The sequence below is a fragment of the Heterodontus francisci genome, chromosome 38 (genome assembly GCF_036365525.1).
Source record: "Heterodontus francisci isolate sHetFra1 chromosome 38, sHetFra1.hap1, whole genome shotgun sequence".
Taxonomy (NCBI): Eukaryota; Metazoa; Chordata; class Chondrichthyes; order Heterodontiformes; family Heterodontidae; genus Heterodontus; species Heterodontus francisci.
In genome coordinates this window covers 13,478,080-13,502,782 of record NC_090408.1, presented here as the reverse complement: position 1 = coordinate 13,502,782, position 24,703 = coordinate 13,478,080, and the positions used below count along the sequence as shown (strand labels likewise).

The 24,703-nt window shown below is 44.1% G+C and overlaps 1 protein-coding gene across 1 annotated transcript in view; it reads left to right on the top strand.

The window, feature by feature from the left end:
• The window catches only part of efl1 (elongation factor like GTPase 1), a 348,427-nt gene that overhangs the window by 218,062 nt on the left and 105,662 nt on the right, over positions 1-24,703 (top strand). The window contains exon 16 of the mRNA XM_068017730.1: positions 21,023-21,154. Within this exon, the coding sequence (XP_067873831.1) occupies positions 21,023-21,154 (132 nt within the window). The remainder of the gene's footprint in view (positions 1-21,022; positions 21,155-24,703) is intronic.

The following is a 24,703-nucleotide window of genomic DNA, read 5'->3' as shown; positions in this document are numbered from 1 at the left end:
GCAAATGTTGGCTGCATGTGTATTCCAAAATTGCCACACTGTTTAGAACAAAGGATGCCTAACCAGGTTGTTAGGTTGTCAATTACACCTATCTTGAAACATTCCCAATTTGAATGGGTTTTTCTGGAACAAACAAGATGTGAAGTAGCCACATCCTGGGCCATTGTGAGTCACACAGGGAGCGAGATCTATGTCTCCCAAAGGAGGCAAGATATAAAATCATTTGGACCTTAAAAGTAGCTCTCTGGAGAGAGGCACCCAGAAGGAAGCATCGCCAAGAAGCTTGTCCAACTAAAAACTGGGAGAAAATCCAGCAAGCTAGAAGGGAGATGCCCTGCTGTAGATTCTACATTTTTAACTTGTGCAGCAGTAAATTAAAAGTGACCCGCTGTCTTCAACTGAACTTTCAACCAAAAGAGAAATCTACAAACACCTCAGGCCTGCAACCAACGAGAACTTGACTTCTGAGAGATTTCAACAGGTTAACCGTTAACCCTAAAATCCTATCTCACCTGAAAACCACGTACCCCTTCTCCTCCCTATTTGCCTGTTCTTGCTTCTGTGTGTATATGTGAACATAGCTGCTAGACTGGGTCTGCGGCAGGTGGTGGGGGAACCAACACGAGGGAAAAACATACTTGACCTCGTCCTTCCCAATCTGCCTGCCGCAGATGCTTCTGTCCATGACAGTATTGAGAGGAGTGACCACCACACAGTCCTTGTGGAGACGAAGTCCCGCCTTCACATTGAGGATACCTTCCTTCGTGTTGTGTGGCACTACCACTGTGCTAAATGGGATAGATTTCGAATAGATCTAGCAATGCAAAACTGGGCATCCATGAGGCGCTGTGGGCCATCAGCAGCAGCAGAATTGTACTCAACCACAATCTGTAACCTCATGGCCCAGCATGTCCCCCACTCTACCATTACCAAAAAGCCAGGAGACCAACCCTGGTTCAGTGAAGAGTGCAGGAGGGCATGCCAGGAGCAGCACCAGGCATACCTCAAAATAAGGTGTCAACCTGGTGAAGCTACAACCCAGGACTACTTGCATGTCAAACTGCATAAGCAGCATGCGATAGACAGAGCTAAGCGATCCCAAAACCAACAGATCAGATCGAAGCTCTGCAGTCCTGCCGCATCCAGCCGTGAATGGTGGTGGGCAATTAAACGACTAACTGGAGGAGGTGGCTCCACAAATATCTCCATCCTCAATGATGGGGGAGCCCAGCACATCAGTGCGAAAGATAAGGCTGAAGCATTTGCAACAATCTTCAGCCAGAAGTGCCGAATTGATGATCCATCTCGGCCTCCTCCTGAAGTCCGCAGCATCACAGATGCCAGACTTCAGCCAATTCGATTCACTCCGCGTGATATCAAGAAACGACTGAAGGCACTGGATACTGCAAAGGCTATGGGCCTTGATAATATTCCGGCAATAGTACTGAAGAGCTGTGCTCCAGAAGTTGCTGCGCCCCTAGCCAAGCTGTTCCAGTACAGCTACAACACTGACATCTACACTGCAATATGGAAAATTGCCCAGGTATGTCCTGTACACAGAAAGCAGGACAAGTCTAACCCAGCGAATTACCGCCCCATCAGCCTACTCTCAATCATCAGTAAAGTGATGGAAGGTGTCATCAACAGTGCCATCAAGCAGCACTTGCTTATCAATAACCTGCTCAGTTACGCTCAGTTTGGGTTCCGCCAGGTCCACTCAACTCTTGACCTCATTACAGCCTTGGTTCAAACATGGACAAAAGAGCTGAACTCAAGAGGTGAGGTGAGATTGACTGCCCTTGACATCAAGGCAGCATTTGACCGAGTATGGCATCAAGGAGCCCGAGCAAAACTGAGATCAGTGGGAATCGGGGGGGAAACCCTCCGCTGGCTGGAGACATACCTAGCGCAATGGAAGATGGATGTGGTTGTTGGAGGTCAATCATCTGAGCTCCAGGACAGCACTGCAGGAGTTCCTCAGGGTAGTGTCCTAGGCCCAACCATCATCAGCTGCTTCATCAATGACCTTCCTTCAATCATAAGGTCAGAAGTGGGGATGTTCGCTGATGATTGCACAATGTTCAGCACCATTCGTGACTCCTCAGATACTGAAGCAATCTGTGTAGATTTGCAGCAAGACCTGGACAATATCCAGGCTTGGGCTGATAAGTGGCAAGTAACATTCGCGCCACACAAGTGCCACGCAATGACCATCTCCAACAAGAGAGAATCTAACCATCTCCCCTTGACATTCAATGGCAGTGCCATCACTGAATCCCCCACTATCAACATCTTGGGGGCTACCATTGACCAGAAACTGAACCGGAGTAGCCATATAAATACTGTGGCTACAAGAGCAGGTCAGAGGCTAGCAATCCTGCGGTGAGTAACTCACCTCCTGACTCCCCAAAGCCTGTCCACTATCTACCAGGCACAAGTCAGGAGTGTGATGGAATACTTTCCACTTGCCTGGATGGGTGCAGCTCCAACAACACTCAAGAAGCTCGACACCATCCAGGACAAAGCAGCCCGCTTGATTGGCACCCCATCTACAAACATTCACTCCCTCCACCACCGATGCACAGTGGCAACCGTGTGTACCATCTACAAGATGCACTGCAGCAATGCACCAAGGCTCCTTAGACAGCACCTTCCAAACCCACGACCTCTACCAACTAGAAGGACAAGGGCAGCAAATACATGGGAACACCACCACCTGCAAGTTCCCCTCCAAGTCACACACCATCCTGACTTGGAACTATATCGCCGTTCCTTCACTGTCGCTGGGTCAAAATCCTGGAACTCCCTTCCTAACAGCACTGTAGGTATACCTACCCCAAATGGACTGCAGCGGTTCAAGAAGGCTCATCACCACCTTCTCAAGGGCAATTAGGGATGGGCAATAAATGCTGGCCTGGCCAGTGACGCCTACATCCCTTGAATGAATAAAAAAAAATGTGAGTGGTTGCAACAATTCTGGGATAATGCATATTGCTCAATAAATAATTAATCTTCTGTTTTAAACCTACAAGGAAACCTGCAGCTGTCTGTCCATTTCACAAATAAAACACAAACCCTAATAAGTAAAAAAACACTTGCTGCGGTCAGGTGGGATTTGAACAGTGGGAACCACCTCCGCCCCTCATCATGTGGCCTTAACAATGGGGAAATGTGGATTCCATGGTTGCTCATTCCATAGACTATGTGCTGATAGCTTGGATGGCATTTTCTTAATCCATGCTCTCTGATGATTATTTGTTAAAATGCTAATATATGTCAGAATCTAACTGTATAAGTGAACATCATTTTACAATGATGAACATCACAACAGATCTTTTCCTGGAAACAGATGACAATGGTTTTTACCCTCTCATAGTCAATGTGTTTCCAATCGTGTTCCCAATTGATTGTTGTTATCCAGTCATACTCAGGCCCCCTCCCCCAACTCTCTTTTCAGTACATTGATGACTGTATCAGTGCCATTTCCTGCTCTTGCCCAGAACTGGAAAACATCTTCAAATTTGCTTCCAATTTCCACCCTTCTCTTACCTTCACATGGCCCATCTCCAATACATCCCTTCCTTGACTTCTCTGCCTCCATTTCTGGGGATAGGCAGTCTACTAATATTCATTATAAGTCCACCAACTCTCACTGCTACCTAGACTATACCTTCTCGCACTCTGCCTCCTGTAAGGATTTCTCCTAGTTTCTCCATATCCGCGCATCTGTTCTGATGGTGCAACCTTCCAGAACAGCGCTTCTGATATGTCTTTCTTTTTTCTCAACTGAGGATTCCCCCCCACTGTGGTTGACAATGCCCTCGACCTAGTTCAACTCATTTCCCGCATTTCTGCTCTCACACTTTCCCCTCCCTCCGATAACAGTGATGGGGTTCCTTCCATCCCACCAGCCTCCACATCCAAAGGATCATCCTCTGCCATTTCCAGCATGATGCCACCACCAAGCACATCTTCACCTCTCCACTCCTGTCAGCATTCCAAAGGGACCGTTCCCTCTGCGACACCCTGTTCCGCTCCTCCATCACCCCCGAAGCCTCCCACAGCACCTACCCATGCAATCGCATGGGAACACCTGCCTTTTTACCTCCTCTCTCCTCACCATCCAAGGCTCCAAACACTGCTTCCAGGGGAAGTAGCGATTTACTTGTACTACTTTCAATTTAGTATACTGAATTCGCTGCTCACAATGCGGTCTGCTCTATATCGAGGAGAACAAACGCAGATTGGGTGACCGTTTTGCGGAACACCTTCGATCAGTCCGCAAGCTTCTGGTTGCTTGCCATTTTAATTCACCACCTTGGTCTCACGCCCACATTTCTGTCCTCGGCCTGCTGCAATATTCCAGTAAAGCTTATTGCAAGCTCGAGGAACAGCACCTCACCTTCCGATTAGGCACTTTACTGCCTTGCAGACTCAACATTGAGTTCAACAATTTCAGAACATGAGCCCCATTTTGAATTTTTTTTTTAACCATGTGCCAGTCTTAAAATAGTTTTTCATGTTTTTGCTTTCGGTCAGAGCTGTTCATTATTCTTCTATTAACACTCTCTCTGGACTAATGCTTTGTCTTTTACTATAACTATTAGCACTCCCTTTAACTTTTGTTCCTTGGCATCTTTGTCATTTGGTCTCTCCTGCCCTCTGCCCTATCAGGGACCTTTCCTTTAGTTCTTCTTCGCAACCCCCACCCCCCACTCCACCCACCCCTTTCACTTGCTCAAAACCAATTACATTTCTAACCTTTGCCAGTTCTCCGTTAACTATGTTTCTAGCTCCACAGATGCTGCCAGCTCTGCTGAGTATTTCCATCACTTATTGTTTTTTATTTCAGATTTCCAGCATCCGCAGTATTTTGCTTTTGTTATGTTGTCATCTATATTGTTTTCAAAAGGTTATCTCTTATTTAGTAACCTTAAAGAAAGATTGTTGCCATTACATTACAGGGAGGGGGTGGCGTAGTGGTACTAGACCAGTAATCTATAGCCGAGGCTTATGCATTGGGGACATAGGTTCGACTCGCACCATGGCAGCTGGTGAAATTTGAATTTAATTAATAAATCTGGAATTAAAGCTCGTCTACTGGTGACCATGAAACCATTGTTGATTGTTGTAAAAACCCATCTGGTTCACTAATGTCCTTTAAGGATGGAAATCTGCCATCCTTACCTGGTCTGGCCTACATGTGACTCCAGACCCACAGCAATGTGGTTGACTCTTAAAATGCCCTCTGAAATGGCCACTCAGTTCAAGGGCAATTAGGGATGGGCATTAAATGCTGGCCTAGCCAGCGACACCCACATCCCACAAAAAACAATGAATAAAAAAAAAAATTTCAGGAGTACATGTACCTGCGTGTCTCAGTGATATTACAAACAGTATTTGGAGAACCACCTAACATCAGTTCTACAAGCACATCATGCGTTTGGATTGCCCCTATGTATTTAGATAACTCGGGAGCAGACTCTTACGGCATGCCAGTGAGATTGGTGACCTGGTCGCTCCCTGTTAGTGGTTTCCACAGATAATTGTACTCTTTGGTGGACCCCTTTTCTGGTTTCAATGTGTGAAAAAACATTAAAAAATTGATCATCTATAATGGGTGACAAAACTAGGGCAATCCTTCAATTTAAGGGTTCTGCTAACTCCCTTTAATGCTTTGGTCAGTGAGTTAATAAAAAAGGGGAAAAAGTTTGGAAAAATAGGTTAAAATATAACAGTATGATTTTTAAAAAGTGGTAGGAGAAATAGAGACCTGCAGAATTCTGTGTACATTTTTTTAACTTGTACAGTTAAAATTGTACTTTAACTGTATAATTTTGGTCCCAGTAAGGCTAATATTCCACAATAAAGTTACTCATGATGTTTGAGCAGCTGAAATGGTGATATTTTAAATATCACAGTGCAATCTGAAAAGAGAAAAATATTAATAGGCCGTAGACTATGGAATCGCTCAGTATTTCAGCGATCTAAAGGTTAATAACATAAATAAAGAGACATGCCGCTCTGAATAATTTCTTGCAGTCCTCTTTCTTATCAATAAATTAAGGATTATAATTGAAAAAGAGCTGGAATCCCAGAGTGAGGCTGCAAGGTCCAGCGCATTTGCCGTCAATTTGGTTTTGTACAGACTGCAGCTTTTTGTTGCATTCCAGGACTGCATACTTTTATTCTACTTTGGTAATCTGTTTGTCGGGATGTCATGGTGGCATTGTCACCTGCCCCACCATATGTTAATATTTGTAGGTAACTGCTGGTCAAGATCTAAAGTGGGATAGTGTTGAAAAATGATTACTGTGTGTACAAGCAGTCGGAAGGGTACTTGGATCACTTTATTCCAATTTACAGTTACAGGTTGAGCACTCCATCCAGTCAATTTATTTCATCGGATATATATCCTTTGACTTTTCAAGTTACCATTGTAATATTGGGTTACTATACTCTTGTACCGAATAAAGATAGTAGTCTGTGGGTTAAAGTAACTGGAGTTTATTTACAAATGTCTGTCATCTATGGCTGCCACTACAATGCTGATAACACGAGCTGTGTCAAATTGGTGACATCACATCCAGTAATGATGCTTGCAGTCTATTTACATATCTACCTAGCAACAACCTACGTCACATGATACTACATCTCCCGATACTACGTCTCTGACTTCATTCATCAAGTTAAGTAACGCTGTGGCATTTTTACCACTCTGCCGCAATACGTTCTCCTTTTACTTGAAAATATTTGGGGTTTAGAATCTCTTCCTCTTCACTTTCTTGTATTTGAGTGGAACAATTCAATGACTCCAGTTCTGTATCTCAGTTGTCTGCTGATTGTCATATCACTGGTTCATCGGCTCTCTCTGATGACTGATTTTCCTGCATTTCTTCCATTTGTTTCTTCTATAGAACTGGTACTAATGATCTTCTGTTCCTTCTTATCATCCCCTGGTCAGTCTGGACAACGTATGTTCTTGGATATAGTGATTTCTCTATCACTTCTCCATATCTATTCTGGTCTTTAACCCAAACCGATTCTCCAGGTTGGATGCCTGACAGATTTCTCACTCTGTACAGTCTACCATAATTCTCAGCTAGAAATGACCGCTCTCAATCCTCTCTGTCCCTCTCTTTTTCCAAGTCTTCACTAATCCATAGCTTTAGTGTACTTGGGAGAATAGGAAGTTGTGTCTTCCGTCATCTTCCCATTAATAATTGATATGGGGCTAACCCATGCTGAAGTGGTGTAGATCAATAGCTTAACAGTGCCAGTTGAAAATCTTCATTTTTCTTCAATAACATCTTCACAGTTTGTAAACCTCTCTCTGCTTCTCCATTGACCTGCGGATACTTCAGTGAACTGGTGACATGAACAAATCCATATGTTTTAGTAAACGCTTCCAAATTTTTGTTTGCAAATTGCAACCCATTCTCAGATATTACAATATCTAAAGTTACAGTATATTTAAAAAAATGGAATTAAAAAAGCTAGACTAATGATGGCTATTGTCGATTGTTGTAACAACCCATCTGGTTCACTAATGTCCTTTACGGAAGGAAATCTGCTGTCCTTACCTGGTCTGGCCTACATGTGATTCCAGACCCACAGCAATGTGGTTGACTCTTACACCCTCTGAAATGGCCCAGCAAGCCACTCAGTTGTATCTAACCGCTACGAAGTCAATAAAAAAGAATGAAATCGGGCGGACCACCCGGCATCGACCTAGGCACCGGAAACGACAACGGCAAACCCAGCCCTGTTGACCCTGCAAAGTCCTCCTTACTAGCATCGAGGGGCTTGTGCCAAAGTTGGGAGAGCTGTCCCACAGACCAGTCAAGCAAAGGCCTGACATAGTCATACTCACGGAATCATACCTGACGGACAATGTCCCAGACACTGCCATCACCATCCCCGGGTATGTCCTGTCCCACCGGCAGGACAGACACAGCGGAGGTGGCGGCACAGTGGTATACAGTAGGGAGGGAGTTGCCCTGGGAGGCCTCAACATCGACTCTGGACCCCATAAAGTCTCATGGCATCAGGTCAGATATGGACAAGGAAACCTCCTGCTGATTACCCACCTACTGCCCTCCCTCAGCAGATGAGTCAATACTCCTTCTTGTTGAACAACACTTCGAGGTAGCACTGAGGGTGGCAAGGGCACTGAATATACTGTGGGTGGGGGACTTCAATGTCCATCACCAAGAGTGGCTCGGTAGCACCACTACAGACCGAGCTGGCCAGGTCCTAAAGGACATATCTGCTAGATTGGATATGCGGCAGGTGGTGAGGGAACCGACAAGAGGGGAAAGCATACTTGACCTCGTCCTCACCAATCTGCCTGCCACAGATGCATCTGTCCATGATAGTGTTGGTAGGAGTGACCACCGCACAGTCCTTGTGGAGACGAAGTCCCGCCTTCACATTGAGGATACCTTCCTTCGTGTTGTGTGGCACTACCACCGTGCTAAATGGGATAGATTTCGAATAGATCTAGCAATGTAAAACTGGGCATCCATGAGGCGCTGTGGGCCATCAGCAGCAGCAGAATTGTACTCAACCACAATCTGTAACCTCATGGCCCAGCATATCCCCCACTCTACCATTACCAAAAAGCCAGGAGACCAACCCTGGTTCAGTGAAGAGTGCAGGAGGGCATGCCAGGAGCAGAACCAGGCATACCTCAAAATAAGGTGTCAACCTGGTGAAGCTACAACCCAGGACTACTTGCATGCCAAACTGCATAAGCAGCATGCGATAGACAGAGCTAAGCGATCCCAAAACCAACAGATCAGATCGAAGCTCTGCAGTCCTGCCGCATCCAGCCGTGAATGGTGGTGGGCAATTAAACGACTAACTGGAGGAGGTGGCTCCACAAATATCGGCATCCTCAATGATGGGGGAGCCCAGCACATCAGTGCGAAAGATAAGGCTGAAGCATTTGCAACAATCTTCAGCCAGAAGTGCCGAATTGATGATCCATCTCGGCCTCCTCCTGAAGTCCGCAGCATCACAGATGCCAGACTTCAGCCAATTCGATTCACTCCGCGTGATATCAAGAAACGACTGAAGGCACTGGATACTGCAAAGGCTATGGGCCTTGATAATATTCCGGCAATAGTACTGAAGAGCTGTGCTCCAGAAGTTGCTGCGCCCCTAGCCAAGCTGTTCCAGTACAGCTACAACACTGACATCTACACTGCAATATGGAAAATTGCCCAGGTATGTCCTGTACACAGAAAGCAGGACAAGTCTAACCCAGCGAATTACCGCCCCATCAGCCTACTCTCAATCATCAGTAAAGTGATGGAAGGTGTCATCAACAGTGCCATCAAGCAGCACTTGCTTATCAATAACCTGCTCAGTTACGCTCAGTTTGGGTTCCGCCAGGTCCACTCAACTCCTGACCTCATTACAGCCTTGGTTCAAACATGGACAAAAGAGCTGAACTCAAGAGGTGAGGTGAGATTGACTGCCCTTGACATCAAGGCAGCATTTGACCGAGTATGGCATCAAGGAGCCCGAGCAAAACTGAGGTCAGTGGGAATCGGGGGGAAACCCTCCTCTGGCTGGAGACATACCTAGCGCAATGGAAGATGGATGTGGTTGTTGGAGGTCAATCATCTGAGCTCCAGGACAGCACTGCAGGAGTTCCTCAGGGTAGTGTCCGAGGCCCAACCATCATCAGCTGCTTCATCAATGACCTTCCTTCAATCATAAGGTCAGAAGTGGGGATGTTCGCTGATGATTGCACAATGTTCAGCACCATTCGTGACTCCTCAGATACTGAAGCAGTCCGTGTAGAAATGCAGCAAGACCTGGACAATATCCAGGCTTGGGCTGATAAGTGGCAAGTAACATTCGCGCCACACAAGTGTCAGGCAATGACCATCTCCAACAAGAGAGAATCTAACCATCTCCCCTTGACATTCAATGGCAGTGCCATCACTGAATCCCCCACTATCAACATCTTGGGGGCTACCATTGACCAGAAACTGAACTGGAGTAGCCATATAAATACTGTGGCTACAAGATCAGGTCAGAGGCTAGCAATCCTGCGGTGAGTAACTCACCTCCTGACTCCCCAAAGCCTGTCCACTATCTACCAGGCACAAGTCAGGAGTGTGATGGAATACTTTCCACTTGCCTGGATGGGTGCAGCTCCAACAACACTCAAGAAGCTCGACACCATCCAGGACAAAGCAGCCCGCTTGATTGGCACCCCAACTACAAACATTCACTCCCTCCACCACTGACGCACAATGGCAACCGTGTGTACTATCTACAAGATGCACTGCAGCAATGCACCAAGGCTCCTTAGACAGCACCTTCCAAACCCACGACCTCTACCAACTAGAAGGACAAGGGCAGCAAATGCATGGGAACACCACCACCTGCAAATTCCCCTCCAAGTCACACACCATCCTGACTTGGAACTATATCGTTCCTTCACTGTCGCTGGGTCAAAATCATGGAACTCCCTTCCTAACAGCACTGTGGATATACCTACCCCTCATGGACTGCAGCGGTTCAAGAAGGCAGCTCACCACCTTTTCAAGGGCAATTAGGGATGGGCAATAAATGCTGGCCTGGCTAGCGACACCCACATCCCATGAATGAATAAAAAAAAAATCTGAAATGCCGTGTGTAGCAAAAATCTCTCTTAAAGATTTGATCACATCCTCTGCACTCTGGCCATGTAAGGGCTTAACTTCAACCCATCTCGTGTAATAGTCAACGACAATAAGGGACATCTCTTAATGATCCATTCCTAGACACTCCCTGGTCTGAACGGAAACAAAGATGACTCAGTGGCTCTCACTGGTTGTAGCACATATGATGCATCTGGATACCATTTCTTCAATATCTTTTGATGTCCTGTGCCACCATACTGAGGTTCTGGCTCTTGCTCTACATTTAAAAAAGGAGCGAGGGATAGACCGAATAATTACAGTCTAGTCAGTCTAACCTTAGTAGTGGGAAAATTATTGGAATCTATTCTGAGAGACAGGATAAACTATCACTTAGAAATGTACAGGTTAATCAAGGATAGTCAGCATGGATTTGTTAAGGGACGATCTTGTTTGACCAACTTGATTGAATTTTTTGAAGAAGTAACAAGGAAGACAGATGAGGGTAGTGCAGTTGATGTGGTCTACATGGATTGTAGCAAGGCTTTTGACAAGGTCCCACATGGCAGACTGGTTTAAAAAAATAAAATCCCATGGGATCCAGGGAAATGCAGCAAGGTGGATACAAAATTGGCTCAGTGGCAGGAAACAAAGGGTAATTGTTAACGGGTGTTTTAGCGACTGGAGGGCTGTTTCCAGTGGCGTTCCGCAGGGCTCAGTACTGGTCCCCTGCTTTTTGTGGTATATATTAATGATTTGGACGTTTGCAGATGACACAAGGATTGGCCTGTGGTAGATAGCGAGGGGGATAGCTGTAGGCTGCAGGAAGATATTGATGGCCTACTCAGATGGGCAGAAGAGTGGCAAATGGAATTCAACCTGGAGAAGTTTGAGGTGATACATTTGGGGAGGTCAGACAAGGCAAAGGAATACACGATTAATGATAATTAAAATACTGAGAAGTGTAGAGGAAGTGAGGAGTGAATGTCCACAAATCCCAGAAGGTAGCAGGACACGTCAATAAAGTGGTTAAGAAGGCGTATGGAATAGCCAAGATATAGAATATAAAAGCAGGGGGGTTATGCTGGAACTGTATAACTCATTGGTTAGGCCACAACTTGAGTACTGTGTGCAGTTCTGGTCACCTCATTGCTGAAAGGATGTAATTGCACTAGAGAGGGTACAGAGGAGATTTACGAGGATGTTGCCAGGACTGGAATAATGCAGCTATGAGGAAAGATTGGATAGGCTGGGGTTGTTTGCCTTGGAACAGAGAAGGCTCAGGGGAGATCTGATTGAAATGTATAAAATTTTGAGGTGCCTGGATAGAGTGGAGGTGAAGGGTCTATTCACTTTAGCAGAGAGGTCAGTGACGAGGGGGCATAGATTTAAAGTGATTGGTAGAAAAATTAGAGGGGAGATGAGGAAAACCTTTTCACCCTGAGGGTGGTGAGGTCTGGAACTCACTGCCTGAAAGGGTAGTTGAGTCAGAAATCCTCAACTCATTCAAAATGAGTCCGGATATGCACCTCAAGTGCCGTAATCTGCAAGGCTATGGATCAAATGCTGGAAAATGGGATTAGGATAGGTGGATCGTTTTTCGGCCAGTACAGACACGATGGGCCAAGTGGCCTTTTTCTGTGCCTTAAACTTCCTATGATATAATGCTGTGATTTAGTGATCTCTAAATGACCTTGGTGTAATTTCTCCAAGATATCCAATCTTAAAGCTATTGGGATAACCAATCTTTCGTCATAGACTAGCAAATCATCCACAATATTTTGATGACCTCTTGCTCATGATATTTCCTTAAAACCAGGTTCTGTGGCATGTATGCTGATCAACCATTTTGACAATATACTCTTATTCTATCACATACTTCGTCTTCTTCCTTCAAGTTTCTGATTACACTCAGTTTTTTTTAGCTGTTGCCTGTAAATTCTTGGTTATTGTTAAAGCAAAGATTTCTTCCTCCAGAAGTAAGACGTCTCTTTCTTCAGGTCTTCCAACTGTTGCTCTTGATAACACATATGTTGTTGTTTGTTATTTACCTGGAAGATATTTGGTTGTCGAATTAAACCTCATTAGTCTTTGTCAAAATCTTCTAACCTTGGAGGCAATTTTGCTCACTCTTTCGAATTCAAAACACCACGAGTGCTTTGTGGTCAGTTTCAGTCTAAAACTTAAGGCGCAATACATAGTCCAAAAATTTTTTGCATGCCCACGTTGCTGCCAGCGCTTTCTTCTCAATGACTGCGTATCTCTGTTTGGTTTCAGTTAACAAACGAGAAGCGAAATACACAGATCTGCATCTTCCATTCTTCTGAACTTGAAACAAGACTACACCTAATCCTGTTGCTGATGCATCAGCCGCTATTATGGTCGCTAGCTCAGAATCATAGTGCGCTAACACCTCTGAAGTTTAGTTTAGAGATACAGCACTGAAACAGGCCCTTCGGCCCATCGAGTCTGTGCCAACCACCAACCACCCATTTATACTAATCCTACACTAATCCCATATTCCTACCACATCCCCACATGTCCCTATATTCCCCTACCACCTACCTATGCTAGGGGCAATTTATAATGGCCAATTAACCTATCAACCTGCAAGTCTTTGGCATGTGGGAGGAAACCGGAGCACCCGGAGGAAACCCACGCAGACACAGGGAGAACTTGCAAACTCCACACAGGCAGTACCCAGAATTGAACCCGGGTCGCTGGAGCTGTGAGGCTGCGGTGCTAACCTCTGTGCCACTGTGCCTGGAATGGGCGGGTTATCTTATGAGGAGAGGTTGGACAGGCTAGGCTTGTATCGGCTGGAGTTTAGAAGAGTAAGAGGCAACTTGATTGAAACATATAAGATTCTGAGGAGTCTTGATATGGAAAGGATATTTCCTCTTGTGGGAGAATCTAGAACTAGGGGTCACTGTTTAAAAATAAGGGTTCGCCCATTTAAGACAGAGATGAGGAGATTTTTTTTTCTCTCAGAGGGTTGTGAGTCTTTGGAACTCTCTTCCTCAAAAGGTGGTGGAAGCAGAGTCTTTGAATATTTTTAAGGCAGAGATTCTTGATAAGCAAGGGGGCGAAAGGTTATCTGGGTAGGCGGGAATGTGGAATTGAGGTTCCAATCAGATCAGCCATGATTTTGTTGAATGGTGGAGCAGGCTCGAGGGGCCAAGTGGCCTACTCCTGCTCCTAATTCGTATGTAACTTTCAAGGTACTGGAAGTGTTCTACATTTTCCAGGCACTCATCATGAATCCTAATCAATGGGGCTGGGGCATGTGCATTTGGAGTTTGCTGATGGAAGACTTTGGTCTTCTGAATGTTGAATCTAAGTCCCATCTTCTCATATGCCTCAGTTAACACATTGATGATTCTCAAGATCCGTTTCCGACACAGCACTTACTGCAGCATCAGCATATTGAATTAAACCTGCCGGCACAGACACGATGGGCCAAAGGGCCTGTTTCTGCGCTGTATAACTCTATGACTGTATGAAGTCGAGGTGGTCTTAGTTTTTGATTGGAGTTATCTGAATTAAATAGTTTACCGTCCATTCGATAAATAAGATGCACTCCAGCAGGGAGCTTGTCTCTGGTCAGATGAAGCATAGCAGCGAGGACGATCGAGAAAAGAGTTGGGGCGATGACTCCTGTCTTAACCTCAAAGGAGTCGGTAATGGATCTGTTGCTAAGGATCACCGCTCGCATATCATCATGAAGCAGGCAGATGATGGTGACGAATTTTGGAGGACATCCATACTTCAACAGAATCTTCCAGAGTGCCTTCTGATTTACAGAGTCGAAGGCCTTTGTCAAGTCAAAAAATGCTATGTAAAGAGATTGATGTTGCTGATGGCATTTTTCTTGCAGTTGGTGAGCTGTGAAAATCATGTTTGCTCTGCTTCTTGATGGCCTAAAATCACATTGAGATTTGGGGAGTAGCTCTTCAGCAAGTGTAATGAGTTGCTTCAGAAGGGTTCGTATAATAATCTTTCCTGCAGTTGAGAGCAGGGAGATGCCTCTGTATTTCCACATTTGGATTTGTCCCCTTTCTTGCAGATTGTCACAATAATAGCATTCTTGAGATCATTCAGGACTTCCTGTTCATTCCAGATCTGTAGGATGAGGGTATGGAGCTGTAATGTTAGTTTTCTACTCAGTGCTTAAAGATTTCAGCAGGGATTTCATCACCTCCTGCCACTTAGTTGTTCTTCATTTGTGTGAAGACATTCATCATCTTCATAGGCGTTGGCAGTTCCAAGCTCATCTCTAACAGGATGTTGTGGGATGGAGTTGAAAACACTCATGTCAACAATGGATTCTTGATTGAAAAGGTCTTCAAAATGCTGCCACCAACTGGCATTGACAGTTTCCCTTTCCTTGATCAAATCTCCCCCATCCTTAGGCCTCAAAGGAGCTGGTCCTTAAGTACTTGGGCTATAAATGGTCTTTTTGGCAGTGAAGAAGCCACGGGTACCATTCATGTCAGCGAGATGTTAAATTTTCTTTGCCTTGTCTGCATGTTCTTGTTGCAGGTGCTCCTTTGTACCTGTGCCTTTGTTTGTTGGTAAGCCAGTTTCTTTTGCTTTGAGTTTGGGTCATTCTGCCAGGCACAGAAAGTCTTGTGCTTACAATCAATCAGATTCCTTGGGTTATGAGGATGTTGTCTACACAATCCCCCATGACATACAACACTGTACTGACCTGCTGTTTGTCTGATGTCTGTGCTAAACCCAACGCAGAATGGTACCTCTCGAACCTCCAAACCCATTTCATCATGCCTTGGCTTGGTCTGGGCCGACTGTCCGCTCGAAGGCCTTTGGCAAGGGCAATGAATTTTCCATCTTATTTTGTTCAATGTTTTTTCAATGTTATTGTTTCTTCCCTCCTATGGTCATTTTTCTGCTGCCACCATTGTAATATCCAGGTTAAAATACTCCTTGTACCAAATAAAGATAGTAGTCTGTTGGTTACGGTAACTAGAGTTTGTTTACAAATGTCTATCATCTACGGCTGCCACTACAATACTCCTCACAAGAGGCTCTGAACAATCCAAGGCATCATATCCTGTAATGATGCTGTCACGAACATGCCGAATGACGATTTTTTAATCCATGGGTTGGTAACTTGAATTAGATTTTTAGATTTCTATGACTGTATGAAGTCGGGGTGGTCTTAGTTTTTGATTGGAGTTATCTGAATTAAATAGTTTACCGTCCATTCGATAAATAAGATGCACTCCAGCAGGGAGCTTGTCTCTGGTCAGATGAAGCATAGCAGCTAGGACGATCGAGAAAAGAGTTGGGGCGATGACTCCTGTCATCAAAGAACAGACCAAAAGGTGGCTGCGAGCAGCTAAAATGGCCACTGAAATTTGCATCAAAATCCCTCAAGTTCCAATGCATCGAGAGGAAGTCGAATTGTCTGGCCAGTCCCCTCCAGAACGATGACTTGGGAAGTTTGGAGTGCATCACTTGGCCAGTCCCCAGTAACAAGACATTTAAAGGCAAACACTTGGGCCATTAAACTGGTGAAGATGAACCATTCAAAGGTAATCACTTGAACAATGGGACTCTGATTGAGAGAAGGGAACATGATCTAATTAAGTTGCAAGAGGAAATGCACACTGAGCCATCATGTGACAGGCCCATCTTCTCTGTTTTAAGCTGGATTTTCTCTCTGCAACAGACAAGCAACTGGACGCTGATCAGAAGAGACCCAAGTGGAATCTCAGTCTCTCTATCTTTCTCTTTCTCTCTATCTCTCTCTCTCTCTCTCTCTCCCTTCCTTCCCCCAACCCCACCCAGCCCACCTGACAAGTTTCAAACCCTGCCTGCTGGCCGTGACCACCTAAGTGTAATAGAGACATATAAGATAATCAGAGGGTTAGATAGGGTGGATAGTGAGAGTCTTTTTCCTCGGATGGTGATGGCAAACACGAGGGGACATAGCTTTAAGTTGAGGGGTGATAGATATAGGACAGATGTCAGAGGTAGTTTCTTTACTCAGAGAGTAGTAGGGGCGTGGAACGCCCTTCCTGCAGCAGTAGTAGACTCGGCAACTTTAAGGGCATTTAAGTGGTCATTGGATAGACATATGGATGAAAATGGAATAGTGTAGGTCAGATGGTTTCACAGGTCGGCGCAACATCGAGGGCCGAAGGGCCTGTACTGCGCTGTAATATTCTTTAAAAAAAAAGTCCATCATTGTTGCAGACAGAGGAAACTCATTTGCATCGCTGTTTCCAGGAGGACCACCAAACCTGTTGGCGACAACTACAAGCTGGAAGCCTCGTGACCACCGAGTTCAGCCAGAAGCCAATCGAGGCACCAAATTCCACAGATTGTATACCCCTTTTTATTGCTCCGGTGTCTGATCTGACCAATCTCTCCTTCCCCACTCTGTAACCTATTTGTGTGTGTGTGTTTGTGACACTCGAGTGTGTGTGTGTGAAAGTCGAAGCGTAATTTATTATTTTACTTAGATTGGTTTAAGTACAGTTAAAGCTAACCTCTTTGTAAGGTTCCCCCACCAAGCTAGACTGAGGGGCTGGATCCATGGGAAACCCCTCGAACTGTATCGTTAATATTCTGAATTGCTGTAAATGTAAAACTGTAATTGACATGACAATTGTGAAACGGAAGGGTTGGGAAGAAACTCATGACAGTATTGAAGGAAACTGATCTCCCTTGCAATGTTTGTATTTTTTGGTGCTGTTTGGAAACTGTTTGGCAATGTAATTTTTACAGATTTTTATGAATAAAGTATATTTTGGAAATAAAAAAAAAGTTAAAGCTAACCTCTTTGTAAAACTGAGGAAAAACCTGTCTGACTGGTTCTTTTATGAACATAGCACGTAAATAGTGAAACATTCACTGAATTGGCAAGCACATTCACTTTGGAAAAGAAATAAACCCTGTTGCAGTCTAACAAGGAGAGGGATAAGAGGAGAGCCCTTCGCTCCCTCCTCAACTGGTCGTAACAATGCTTACAGTCTATTTACATATCTACCTAACAACAATCTACATCACGTTAGACTACAACTGTCTGGTCTCTTAGTATCAAGCTTTGTTTCACTCACTTTTATACCTTGAGGCCTTTTGTACCTAGGCTGTTCTTATTTACAAAATGGTGACTGCTTTGGTTGTCAGTATACCTTGAATATAAGCAAGTTTGGCAGGACTGTCTCAGTCACAGTCTCTCCCTTTCCCTTTTTAGCTCCTCTCCGGCTGACAAGGTTCCAGTCCTGCTCCAGGGCTTGAGTGCAAAAATCAAGGCTGACAGTCCAGTGCACTACTGAGGGAGCACTGCACTGTCGGAGGTACCGTCTTGCAGATGAGACGTTAAACCGAGGCCCCATCTGCTTGCTGGGTGGATGTAAAAGATCCCATTGCACTATTTTCAATATTTATCCCTCAGTCAACATCACAAAAACAGATTATCTGGTCATTATCACATTGCTGTTTGTAGGAGCTTGCTATGCGCATACTAGCTGTGGTGTTTCCTGCATTACAGCAGTGACTACACTTTAAAAAGTACTTTATTAGTTGTAAAGATGTTTGGTGGTCGTGAAAGGCACTATATAAATGCAGGTCTTTTTTCAGGGGGTAGATGTTTGCTCCTGGGAGTTCTGTCCTCTCCAGTATGCTTTCAGGGCTCTCTCCCACCCTGGGCTATGCTGTAGACTCACCTTCTCTGGGTGCTGTCAGGCTGCTTCTGCTGGTGTCTCAAGCTCTCTGGCACGCGGAGAAATTTGCTGCACAATTTTTCCTTCCTGCAACTTGGGCTCTTTCTGGTACTGTTCCTGGCTATGTCTGTCTGATTCTGCATACTCACGCTTACTTACTTCCATTTTCAAGCTCTGCAAGTGCAAGGTGTTGCCTCCTTTCAGTCTCTGTCCTAGACTCACTCCATCCTTTGTCCTTCAGCAAGCCTCTAACTGGCTTGTGCCTCGCTTCCTGTGCTCAGCCTTAATGGCTTAGTCTACCTGATTGCTGCTGTCCTCTCCTAACTCATCCCTGGGAGTAGCCCTGAAGGAGGGACATTGAGGCTAAGCATACAATAGCACAGTGCCACATGCTCTGAAAGTTATCTTGAATATTCTGTTCCCCTAATGATTCTGCTTTTCACATTTACACTTCCTCCAGATATATTTTTCATTTCTTAACTTGTCCTGTTACCATCTCTTTTGCCTTGCACTATCATCCCTTTTGTTAATTAATCTCTCCTCCCTTCCACCCTATCACAGACCTTCCTATATGTTCTTTCCTCCCATCCCCCACCTTTCCCTGCCTTGGATAGAACTGACGAAGAGTCATCGACCTGAAGCATAAACTCTTTCTTTCTCCAAAGATGCTGCCTGACCTGAGCGTTTCTAGCATTTTCTGTTTTTATTTCACTTCAGAACTTCCTTAGTTACTTCTTGTCATTATGGCTGCCAACATTTCAGTGTCTGGCTGTTAGCTACGCTAAGTTCTGATGCTGCTTTTTAACAGCTTACTTTTTCCATGCCTATTTGTCCCACTAATTCTTCCTGTTGAGTTTTTTTTTCCATCTCTATCAATCATAGCTTCTCCTCAGTCCTCCTGCATGCCTGTTTCCACACTGTAGAAGTGCACTAGACCTATACTTGATAAACTGTACTAATGTTCAGCTGTTGAGAAGATGGAGTATAGTGTCTCGTGCAGTTTTTGAAGCATGCTGCACCATGCTTGAGCCCTCTGTGGGTGTGCTCCATCAGATGTCACCCCCTGCCCCCAACCAAAACCATTACAACCAATGTCCTTGGGCAGGATCCATGTTTCTGCATGTTAGGAGTCTCCACTGTCAGCCTAGCCTTGCAGCAATTCCACTCTGGCTTTCCAAATTACCATTATATACTCAAAAATGAAAAAAAAACTGTCTTCATTTTACCTGTTCTCTCCTGCCCCACACTGTCCCTTTTAATCTGCACCCAGCGGTGTACGATTTGTTTTGACTTTATAGTTAAGCTTTCCCTTCATGCACAGGTTACATCATAGTAAGCTCTTGGGAAAAGAACTGATCTATCAGTTTAGCAAGGAGATGTAAAATTGGTAAATGTTGATGTTCAGAGAGACTTGGGAGTACTTGTACAAGCAACACACAGAGTTAACATGCAGGTGCAGCAGGCTATTAGGAAGGCAAATGGCATGTTGCCCTTTATTGCAAGGGAATTGGAGAGGAATAAAGAATTCTTACTAAAACTGTACAGGGCTTTGGTGAGACCACAGCTGGAATACTCTGCCGTTTTGGTCTTCACATTGAAGAAAGGATATACTTGCACTGGAGGCAGTGCAGTGAAGATTTACTAAATTGGTTGCTGGGATGGGGGGTTTTCCTATGATGAGAGGCTGAGTAAATTGGGCCTATATTCTCTGGAGTTTAGAAGAATGAGAGGTGATCTAATTAAGAAATACAAGATTCTGAAAGGCCTTGATAGCGTAGAAGCTGAGAGATTGTTTCCACTGGTCGGGGAATCTAGAATGCAGGGGCACAGTCTCAGGATAAGGGGGCAAACATTCAGGACTGAGATGAGGAGAAATTACTTCACTCAAAGGGTTGTGAATCTTTGGAATTCTCTACCCCAGGTGGTTGTGGATGCTTCATCATTGAATACATTTAAAGCTGGGTTAGATAGATTTTTAGTCTCACTGGGAATCAAGGGATATGGGGAGTGGGCAGGAAAGTGGAATTGAAGGCCAAGATCAGCCCTATTCGTATTGAATGGTGGAGCAGGCTCGATGGGCCATATGGTCTACTTCTCCTTGTTCTTGTGTTCCTGAGTAATATTGTGCAAAGATTTAGCTGCTACTAAAAAGGAAGATATAATCTTTACACGTTTTTGAAAATAAGTTTATTAAAACCCAAAGTTGAGTTATGAAATTGGTGAGATAGCGCTTCTTTTAGACTAAAAATATCAATTTTCAGCATTATTGTGAGAGTTCTGCTTTAAATCCTGCAGAGAAAGAGATGTACTTTGTGCCTGTAAAAATATTGGCTAATGCTTTATTACCGAGCAGTTTTGCAACCTAATATTTATACTGGCACACTCATTTAGTGCTGTTTAAAGTTTTTAAGCTGCTTCTAGAAGATCCATTTGCAGCTTTTTTAACTTGATAGCTTGTATTGAATGAATCATTCGTATTTCAGCTTCAAAATCACAATTGTAAGCATCTAATTTTTTAAAAACTAGTTAGCACTTCTCTCCCTTTACTGAAGTGATTTCAGTCAGTACAGTGGAAATAAAGTTTTATAACATTAATCGGAATGCTCGACTTGGATAAAACACTGCTTTAATTGTTTTGAACACCATTTCCTATTTAACTCTGTTTCTGATTTTATTTTCCAACAATAGGTATTGGAGGCCTAGAAGATTATGTCTTAAAATCTGCTACATTGTCAACTTCCCCTGTATGTCCACCTTTTACACCTTTGAACTTCGAGGCAACTCCTATTGTACGGGTTGCTGTGGAACCCAAACATCCAAGTAAGTGGATGACATTATGTATTATAACAAATACAGGTAGTAATGACTAGTAGGATTAGTTAAAATATATTGCTCAATAAAATATTGTGCTGGAGTTATTGCTCTCACCATAACTTGAACTGGGTCCTATTTACCCTTCTCCCTGGTTCTTGCTGACCTACATTGGCTCCTGGTCTAGCAACTCCTTAATTCTAAAATTCTGATCCTTCCAAACCTTCTGTTTCCAAATCTTTCCATGGCATCACTTCTCCCTATTTCTATAACCTGCTCTTGCCTTACAACCTTCCAAGATCTCTGCACTCCTCCAATTCTGGCCTCTTGTGCAACCCCAATTTTCATCACTCCACCATTGGCCGGTGTGCCTGCAGCTGCCTGGGCCCTAAGCTCTGGAAGTTCCTCCCTAAAACTCTCTGCATCACTACCTCTCTTTCCTCCTTTCAAGATGCTCTTTCAAACCTACCTCTGTGATGAAGCTTTTGATCACCTGAACTAATATCATCTTATGTGTCTCAGTGTCAAATTTTGTTTGATAACTCTCCTGTAGAGCACCTTGGGGACATTTTACTACGTTAAGAGTGCAAGTTGTTGTTGTTGTAGTGCTACCCATAAGTAAAACAACATTTGCATAAACACTGCAAGGATACTTGGTTGCCCTTGTATTAGCTGAGTATCCCAAAGCAAGTCTGCATGGATATCCTGGGAATGGGCATTTAGGGACATAAAGTGGTTATCAATAATGATAATGCAATGTGTACCCAATGAAGAGATAACATCTTTCTTTAACAGATGGTGAAGTGCAGCAGATAACCATCTGATTTTTGTTGACGAACTGTGCTGAACAGTGCGTAAAACAGTTAACTACCACTGATAGAATTTATTATCCGCACAAGGTGAAGGATAGCTAAAAGTGGGCTATCTAGTATTAGCACACTAAGAGTTTATATTTTGCCATGAACTGAAAAGAAAGCCAGAGAAATTTACCAGTCCCACATGAGCTCTGGGTTTTACTTCTATCTTTTTCTTTAAGCTCTTTAAGCTCTCCTCTGTTGTTGGCTCTCAGTGAGATGGGCATCCTTTCCCAAGCCAACATTTCCAGCATCGAGGTGCTAATCACCCAAAACCAGCTTCGCTGGGCGGGTCATGTCATTCGCATGTCTGACACCAGGCTCTCAAAACAACTGCTCTACTCCAAACTTCATCATGGCAAACAACTCCCAGGAGGGCAAATGACACACTTTCGGGATGTTCTCAAAGCATCCCTGAAGAAATCTAACATCCCCACCGATTCATGGGCGTCCCTGGCTCACGACCGCCCAAAATAGAGAAGGGGCATTCAGGAAGGCACCGAGTGCCTCGAGAGACTTCAACAGGAACATGCAGAGGCCAAGTCCAAGCAGCGGAAGGAGACCACAGCCCCTCAAGTAACTCATTTACCCGCCCCTTCAAACACCACCTGCCCCACACATGCTAGAGCCTGCAGATCGCACATCAGACTCGTTTGCCATATTAAAACGCACACAACTGGAGTTGAAGCAAATCATTCCCAATCCTAAGGGACTGCCTAAGAAGAGAAAAATGCCCTTCGTATCATGCTTTGACATCACAAGCTGGGAACCAAGAAGGAGCAAGGTTTTTGAAAATAGTAAAGAAATGGGCAATTCACATTTATTTGAATAAAACCTGGAATGAATTCTGAAGCTATCAAGGATTCCTGATGGTTTATGCAAACTGTTTGAGCTTTGCAGTTGTGGTTAATGACATCATCTGGATCCCTCGATTCAATAACAGTTTGGAGCTCAAATGCAGAGCAGGCTGACTAAACTGGAAATGTTGTAATCTGCTGAAATGGAAATGTTTAAACTGATATTTCAGGCACCTGATTTTAAGGACCTCTTTTCAGGTTGGTAAAGGTGTATTGTTAATTGTTGATTTCATAATGGAAATCTAAAGGAAGGTAGAACAAAGGGGAGGATAGTGTAAAGTAAAATTAAGTAGGAAAGTGCAGAATCAAGTACACAGAACAGGATTTTTAAAGAAAAATATAAAATTTAATGAAAAGCAGGAAAAAGAGAAGACAACAAATTAGTGTACAAAATCAGAATTGGGTAAATGACATATGTAGCAAATCACTGTTTTAGCTGTTATTTACCCATGCCCCAGTCAGTCAGGCAACCAGCAGGAGGACTGAACAGCAAAGAGCAAGTCAGAGCAGGGCTGTCTGAGCTTTCTTTCTGTGAGCTATGCAGATGCAAACCATGGGAATTTGGGGGCAGCATGTAGAGTTTATTTCCTTGCTATTTTACAGATATCTCAAGTTGCTCATATAGCTGCAAGTTGGACACCTCTGTGTTAGAATTAAACTGTAGTCGCGTCCAATTAAGATGAAATATTTTACTGGTTCTGCATCTTGATGGTTTTGCTGGTGAAATAACACAAGAAAAGAATTCTTCTCTAGAAGTCAAAGGGTAGACAGGAAATACATAGTCATTTATGGCACAGAAGGAGGCCATTTGTCCCATCGAGTCCATGTCATCACACATTTTCTAAAAGTTTTTCCCTTCCCATTTTCATGCTGCTTCCTGAAATGAGTTTTTCCTTCTCAACTTTTCTCACCCTTCCCCCGGGATGCTGTGAGAAATACCAAACTGGACCAGTTAGGTGGGCTTTGAAAATAGACAATATTGGAAAGCCGAAGAATACTCGCACTTGGGTAGAGCAGACAATTGGTTACTGTGGGGAGTTTGTTTAAACGAACATGCTAGTGTAAATCAGTGGTCTTACTCATGACCCAGCCATGACCAGCCTGTTGAAACACCCTCCTGTGCAGTGAGTGCAGCACTGGTTATATGGTGCATTAGCTTAATTGCTTTACCAACTGGAATTAGATTTTTTTTAAATTTTTCTTGAGATGTGAGCATTGCTGGCAAGGTCAGCATTTATTGCCCATCACTAATTGCCCTTGAGAAGGTGGTGGTGAGCTGCTTTGAACCGCTGCAGTCCATCTGGTGCTGTTAGGAAGGGAGTTCCAGGTTTTTGACCCAGTGACAGTGAAGTAACGGTGATATAGTTCCAAGTAAGGATGGTATGTGCCTTGGAGGGGAACTTTCAGGTTGTAGTGTTCCCGTGTGTCTGCTGCCCTTGTCCTTCTAGGTGGTAAAGGTTGTGGTTTAGTTGCAACTGATACTCCGCTAACCAACATAGGAGTATATCTAATCAGGTGGGTTGTGGTTGCATCAGTTAACTCTGTAGTGCTTTTAAATCAAGTGCAAGGTAAAGATGGCATATAAAGCTTTATTCTTTCACTTTTCAGACCTACTAACCCTCAAGCGATATATTGAGCAGCCACTTGTCATGGGGAAAAATGCACAAAATGTTTTTAAGTGGTGTGCTGCACCACAGAACTGAAATTTATAGGCATAGTGCCAACAGTATTGTATAAAATGGGGATCTCCATTGATGGAATTAGTGGCTTGTGGGTGGAGTCAATGAAGATGACAGTTGGCCTATAGGCCTTATATCTTGTATGAGTTAGTGATCTGTTGATTCAGA